This window comes from Sesamum indicum, linkage group LG4, assembly GCF_000512975.1.
Source record: "Sesamum indicum cultivar Zhongzhi No. 13 linkage group LG4, S_indicum_v1.0, whole genome shotgun sequence".
Taxonomy (NCBI): domain Eukaryota; kingdom Viridiplantae; phylum Streptophyta; class Magnoliopsida; order Lamiales; family Pedaliaceae; genus Sesamum; species Sesamum indicum.
The window spans coordinates 8662817-8670467 of record NC_026148.1 but is presented as its reverse complement, the minus strand read 5'-3'; the positions used below and the strand labels follow the sequence as shown (position 1 = coordinate 8670467).

The 7651-nt window shown below is 36.0% G+C and overlaps 1 protein-coding gene across 1 annotated transcript in view; it reads right to left on the bottom strand.

Annotated features, from left to right (window-relative positions):
* The window catches only part of LOC105160282 (polyadenylate-binding protein-interacting protein 12), a 5078-nt gene extending 920 nt beyond the window's left edge, over nt 1-4158 (bottom strand). Inside the window, exons 1-10 of the mRNA XM_011077598.2 lie at nt 4038-4158; nt 3869-3927; nt 3129-3719; nt 2587-2697; nt 2453-2497; nt 2285-2357; nt 2083-2195; nt 1946-2005; nt 1809-1856; nt 1658-1726 (exon numbers count right to left, since the gene is read on the bottom strand). Coding sequence (XP_011075900.1) covers nt 1658-1726; nt 1809-1856; nt 1946-2005; nt 2083-2195; nt 2285-2357; nt 2453-2497; nt 2587-2697; nt 3129-3644 — 1035 coding nt within the window. The 5' untranslated portion in view covers nt 3645-3719; nt 3869-3927; nt 4038-4158. The remainder of the gene's footprint in view (nt 1-1657; nt 1727-1808; nt 1857-1945; nt 2006-2082; nt 2196-2284; nt 2358-2452; nt 2498-2586; nt 2698-3128; nt 3720-3868; nt 3928-4037) is intronic.

The window sequence follows — 7651 nt, the reverse complement described above, 5'->3', positions numbered from 1 at the left end:
AGTGAATCATTGTGAAATGAATAACACGCAGGTGATGCTATGAGAAAAACTGAGTGGCAAATGAAATAATTCGAGAAACATAAGGTTCACTTGAAATTTTAAAGTCTTCCACAAGCGCATAATTACAATTATAGCTGGAAGGCTATAAATGGAACAGTAACTAAGAGCAATTGTAACAGAATGGCTAAGTTCCCAGCTAAAGGCTATGGCAAAGCTTGTTGGTCTTCTTTCTCAAAGGTAAGACCTGTTAGTAAGCCGGCATTCCCTAACAACCATTTGAATTTAACTCCCATCTCAAGAAGACGGCAGACAGCCAACATTGGATTGAAACTAAGTATACTCAAGGTCAAGGAATTAATTTAACCTAGTATGTTTTTAGTGACAAACAGGTACATACATTGGTATTCCACTTTCTTAACAGGTGTACATTCTTTTGGCAAATAACTCTCTCCCAAGTGTCCTGTTCACAGTCACTCATATCCCTAAATAAAAAAGGATAAAAAGAGTGATTAGGTTAAAGATGCACAGCACAAGATTTCCTATCACATGTTTTCCATTGATCAGAGGAATTATCTCATACCTTTTACCCAATTGCCAGATGTTCCATATCAAGAATCTGATCTATGACATTTATTACCATTTTAGAATCACATCTCTATGCTACAATACACCAAAGATAGTCATGCCCCTCTAAACCCATATCAACTCCAACCACGCAAAGCGTGTAACGACTGAAAGTTACAGACAATAGCATTCAAAGTGCCATTTCTTCATGGCCTACCCACATTTCTTTATCAGCCTTCTAATTCTTCTCAATAATGCAATAAAAGGAGTTTCTTGAAAATCAAACAGGCAAAGTACAAGGAAAATAGGAAAAGTTTGAACTAAATCTACATGAAATAGCACTGTCCTTATAAGGGTCCTGCAGGAGAGTACTAACTAATAGTAAAAAATAGTATATACTTTCAGTTGCTTGGATGCTTAATACAGACGAATAACAAACTCAATTGCAATATCTACAAGATTCACGCTGAACAAGTTGCCTCCTCCTCAAATGACATTCACTAGTGAAATGATGGTGCTGGAATATGTCGAAAAAGAGTCATGAAGTTGGGATTTGATGAGATCATTGAGGGGCAAAGTAAATATTCATAAAAACTGAAGTGCCCAACTCTACTGTAATTCGTCTAACACCAAATGGGTGAAAAGCACACAAAGGATTACTTTAAATCCTCAATGGCAATGAGTGCAGCAATGGCTATCGCCAATATCTGCTAACTTATGATTGAATGATAGGACATTTCTCACCATTTGGCAAAAATTCTGTATAAAAGTGGACTATTACTTCCTGTTGCCTGTGGCTAAGTATAAACTAAAAGAGGTGCCTTTTGGATAGATAAAAAACAAGCTCCATCATAAAGGTTCTTGGATAAGAGATCAGCAACCCCCAGTTGGGTGCTAAACGTACTGCAAGTTACAGCAAGCATATATAAAATATTTTCTGATTGGTTCACCTTTAACAAGACGGTAATTAACTTCTGTACAGCAAAGGTAATTTGGCAAAATTTAAAGTGATAGAAAGGACGCATTGATTTGAGCTAAAATGATCATGTAGAAGCAAGTCAAACAGAAAGGGTAACAAGCAAGTGGTTCTTACCATTACGAATTCCACGAAAGCTATACGAGTTGAGTGATGGTAGTCACCAAGTAACCTCAAACGATGAACCTGAGTCAGCATATCCATTCACAATATGTCAAGATTTTAAGAAATGAGAGATTCAGAGTATATCATATAAGCAGCTACAAACCTCTCCACAAATAGACTCAAAGAAGAGCTTGACGTCTGCCTGAGTGACCTGAATTACACAATCAAACAAATCAAGCATTCACGTCTACAAAACATTCGTGAGCAATGTGACAAAAGAGTTGTGAGTCCCGAAGCTACCTTTTTATCAATGTTTGTACAATAAATAGTTCTTGCGCACATCTCCCTTTCATCCTCAGACTAGTATAGTAGGATAGCGATAAATTAGTATTTTGACATGCGTTTTAAGTAAAATAGAAAAGGCAGCAAGTTCTCACCCTAGGCAAGAATGTTGGATTAACAGGTGCAATAGCAGTTTTGGAAGGCAGCACTCTGACGGGATAATACCCAAGCATAGTCCCTGCCAAACTCAAAGCATTCCTTGCCCCTTCTGCAAGTCATGGAGAGACATCGTGATGTGGTACAACCCATTTGTTAAAATACACAACCAAACGATCGGGTCATCTACATTCTACATACCCTCATCAGTGAACTCAATGAAGGCAAAACGAAGAACAGAATTGGGGTCGCCACAAACACGGCAATCCACAACCTTCATCATGAACAGCACAGATGAAATACTTAGACCATATTCTTGAATTGTAAATATTGACTCTAATATTGAGATCAAATGCGAACACACATTACCTGTCCACAACTAATAAAAAGTGCTGCAAGTTGCTCTTCAGTAACCTAACATTCGTCACAAGAAAGGCCAACTCAATACATGGTTACCGGTTTCGAAAATGAAATACAATCTTCAAAACTAAAATTCTTTTCACCTGATGATCAATGTCAGAAACATACACCGTCCTCCTAATCACGTCTTCTCTTTGAGCCATGCTTGTTCGGCTATTCATCCTCCGCTTTCCATTAGTGAAGCCATTTTTCTTCTGTACACCACAGAACCATCAGTATAGGTAAATAGCCTCCCAATATCCTATTGCAAAAAGGACAATGGCTGAATAAAATATGTAATCATGACAATAACCAACAGTAACTAAAGACCAAAAGTCTGATATTCATTTGTCCAATCTGTAAACAAGCGGACTTCAACAAATCCAAACTGGACCAAATTACTGCTAACCATACTCCCTTTAACTCGATTATATTTCCATCCTCTGCGGACTCACATTTTCTTTACCAACCAAAACAAACGGAAGTATTGAAACGTAAGTTTTGGAACAAATACCAAAACTGGAGAATTAAAAATAATGAAAACCAAAAAAGAAAAAAAGAAAAAGAAGAGAGAAAAGGACTCTTCTAGTAGAATCTAATATAAATCATAATTTTGCTTAAGAAAATTATCACGTAAAATACCAACCCTTCTGAAAGAATTCCCAGTTGAAACTCCTGTGTTAAGATGCTGCTGCATTACAAAACCATTAGCATTATACCCAAAATGCCCAGCAGAGGCTGCTGCGACAGCAGCAGCATGTGGAGACGCCACCAACAACCTGTGCTGCCCGCCACCGCCAAGGGCGGCGAGAGACGGCGGCACAAATTCCTCGGCCATCGGGTTCAACTTCGAAAGCATTTCCTCTAAATCTCTCATCTCCCTCTTAAACCCCTCCCCTCCATCATCGTCCCCATCCATTTTCTTTTCAAGCGGTACCCCGTTCCCGTTGATGGGGTGCTGCTGCAGCTGATGATGGCCGTTGGAAATCTTCTGCTGCGTCAGGTGGAAATTCTGATCGGTGGGCTTAGTTGACTTTTGGTTATTACCGGCTGCTTTTGTCGACTGCTGGTGGTGAGGATGATCCCCGGCGACGTTGTTCTGTTGGGCATCCGGATTCGATGACGTCACCGAGTTAATCGCAGCATTTTCCACCACTGCCATGATTGAAAAAAAGACCTCCTAGACACTCTGGTTCTTCACTGCTTGTTAAATATTTTTATTTTTCCAAACACGGGTCTGTCAGAAAACAACAAAAAGTAGAAAACCCAGAAATCAATTCCTCAGTTGGACGGATCAAAGTATGGAATTTCGATTTTTAACAAGTTAAAAAAATATCAAAACCAAAAATAAAATTTGAAGAAAAAAAAGGAGTCAGAGGCTTTTACCTGATGGGTTTTGAGCTCTAAATGGTGTCCATTGAGCAAATAAACTGGAAGATCGCGAGCTGAGATATCAAAGAAGGAAAATGAAAAAAGAATCAAGGAAGGCGAAACAGAAGACAGTTTTTTCTCTGTTTTTATGTTTTTGGGTGATAGTAATTGCAAGAATATTTACCGAGTCTGCAAGGAGAAGATATGTAGAGAGAGAGGGAGAGGGTTTTAGAGAGAGAAAGCAGTGATAGAGAGAACGGGTTTCTCTTTTCTTCGGATCGTCCGTTTTAGCTTTCTATTTATTTAATTTCGCTTTATTGTTTTGTTTGTTGGACTTTGTTGAGAACGTCCCAAAAAACTATGATGAAAGAACCGGAATCAGAGAGGGGACAATCTCACTCTACATCCTACCACACCATTATAATTTACACCCTCCTCCTTTTTCTTATTTCATTTTATTTTTTAAATATAATATATATATATATAGACACCTTATTTTAATTTGAATGACAAATAATAATGAGGAATGATTGGGTACATCATTGAGAGAGTGAAAATGTAGTTGGAGATTTATGGAACAATCTAAAATCTGTGTTGAATTTAGGTTTAACTTTCTGTTTTTAATTTCTTTATCCACAAACAGTTTTTCTTGTTCTAAAAACAAGCAAATATACCAATATTCTGTTTGATTAGGTAATAAACTGCTCCATACTATACCATTTAAAAATAAATATTTTTTGAAATATAGAGTTGAGCGTACTACAAATTAAAATTACTAATATAGATATATGAATTTGAAGGTGAATTATTGTAAATATTAGAAATAAGAATATGAGAATGATGATTGTGGTAATATTTTGGTGGCAACTGGGGACGTACATAGGAAGTTGGTGGGAGAAAGAAAGAGAAAGCCCCAGTCTTTATCCGCTACACCACCCAACACTCACTCACTCACCCCACGCAACTAATGCTACCATCACCCCCCACACACCCAACCCAATCTATATCTATCCTCTTCACTCTTCTCTCCTCCTCCCGTCACAAATACATAATACACCTACTTACCTCATTCTTTCCTAACATTTACTATAATTACATATAAATTTTTTATAATTTCTCAATTGCATCTAATGTCCATAATTTTTGTTTTCGTCAAATAAAATATATCTATATGTCTATTAAAATTTATTGATATCAGTAAAATAAATAAATAAAATTTATATTTCTCCGGATTCTCTTATTAGCGTCTTATATCATATCAAATAAATCTCTTTTAACAAAACTATTATTGTTGATGGGTATAGCCCAAAAGTGATCGCCCCAAAAAGAAATATTAAACCCAAGTCAGGCCCGCCAACCCATGAGGGAGTCAACCCGTTTAAAAGTGTTGGGCTTAGCCCACGAAGAAGGCCCCCTGCAGCAGGTGCGGCCCAAGACCACACCAGAATCTGTCCAAAAAGAAGCCTACCTCCTTAAGCTTGGCCTAAGAAGGATACCTAGTACGAAAGTCTGCTGCACTTTTCCAAGGATAGTTGAAGATAAGGAAGGTGCCCTCAAGAAAATGGACTCGTCAGCCTAAGATGACGCCTTGCGAGACAAGAGTTTTCACAAAGAGAGAGTCATTCCTTATCCGAAGACGTGTGCTCAAGAAGGGGATTAAATGCGACCTTATCCACCAAAATCCTGCCTTCCTTCTCGGGTACACAACTCTCTCCAAAGCCCATGTGAATAGGGGCTCCTCCTCTATAAATATGGGTGGCACCCCTCAACAGACCCCCCCTTCAACAATTTGGAAACTTCTCGAGATCTCTCTCTCACTTTCAACCCGCATTTTTGCTCACAAAATTCTTATTTATAACATAATTTCTCGTTATAATTTATCTAATATTTATTTATTCTTAAATTCGGGATTAAGCATTAGATTGCTAACGTGTTGTTTTGCAGGTCATTTTTCTCAAGTGCTTTCATTTAATTAGCCCAAATCCAACATCAAGGTTCAAGGACTTTGGACTCGTGCTAAAATCGTATGCACCAATTATATATATTCACATGTCAATACATGTGAGGAGATACATCATATACAAGTAGTTTGGTTAAAAAAAAAAAAAAAAACTTATTGACTTACAACAAATTTGTAAATCAATCCGAATAAATATAAATTTTTATTCAATTTTCTTGTTGTTATCAACAAATGTAACGAATTTTACTAGTATGTGATATTTGTTAAATAAAAATAAATATTAGCGATATTTTGTATAATTTTTTTAAATTATAAAAGATTTATATGTAATTATATTAAATTTTCGATGAGGGCGGTGTCTTATACCTAAAGACTAAAATTATACAATTATTTTATTTCTTACCAACTTTTACCATGAATGATGAATCAAAACAAAAACCCATAATTCATTGACTGTAGATTATTAGATTACGAAAAATAATATTTTTAAATACTAATCTTTTCTGTTTTGGTGTTATATCAAACTTATCCCAAAATTTTAACAACAATATCCCTAGACACAATGGAACAGAAAAGGGGATGGGATTGCAGCACGTACGAATTGAATGCATTCCAAGTTTGAAAACGTTGCAGCAGTCACGGAATTACGTACCACTCAGGTGACATAATAGATTTGCATCCTTATCGACGGCGCCATTTCATACTGTAACCTCAGAACCAGAAAAATAAAATAAACAATAAAACATGAATATCACAAAATTTGTCTTTATTCAGAGAGGCAGAGGTTTTGTATAATTTGATTTGACAGTTTTGAACTTTTAATACCTCGTTTCGCTCGTGCTTTTACATGTGATTGCCATCCCAATCCCCAAAAACTGGATTAATGAACACTAATCCACAATTAGAATTAGGTTGTCTAAACTGAGACTTTTTTATACTTACATATAAATTCATTTGAAATCTTTATTCTTGGATCCGGATATAATATTTTAAATTTCAAGAATAATTAATTAACTTATTTACTTCATGTGCAAAAATTAAAATTGCCCACAAAAATTAAACACTATAATTTAGGTATTGATCTAGACGGAGTACAATTAAAGAACAAATCAACTCCTTTCCATAAAAGTAACAAGAGATCAAGACTGCACAGTTTTAAATTAAATTTATAATTATTAGATTATCCCCAATCAGTGAATTATATCCGTATTTTGGCCGTTGGTAAAGGATAAAATGAATTAGCACCCCCCCCCCTTGCATTAATTACCTATAATATGTCTCCTCAAATTATTTTTTTTCTTAAAGTCCAAAAATAATGAAGTGGGCCCCACCAAACAACTCAATGGGTCAACCACTGGCTCATAAGCAAGCTAGTATGTGTTATCCTTACTAACTCAAGAAATGAGCTAAATCCAACAAGCCGAGTCAGCATACAATAGGAACAAGACATCACATAGGTCATTGACACATTAGCGCACGTCATACTAAAGTACCTCCAACTAACTCAAAGTAATCCAACTGGAACTAAGATATTCGTCTAGATACATTCAAATCCTAAACTACTCTTTTGTTATTTAGCTAACATGTGCAGCTATCCAACGATGCATGATTCACCCTAACCACTTTCCGAATCTTGCTCCATGGAAATTTATAAAATGAGACATGCTGCAGCCATTTTAGTAACACAAGCTATTATACTCTAACTCTCAAATTCTCTTGATTATTAAGCTACTTTTAGTTCACTTTTTTCACTCCACATGATTTTAATTCAATATTATTCTCACTTTGATATACTAACAACTTAAGTATTTTTTTTATAAGTAAGTACGTTAACAACT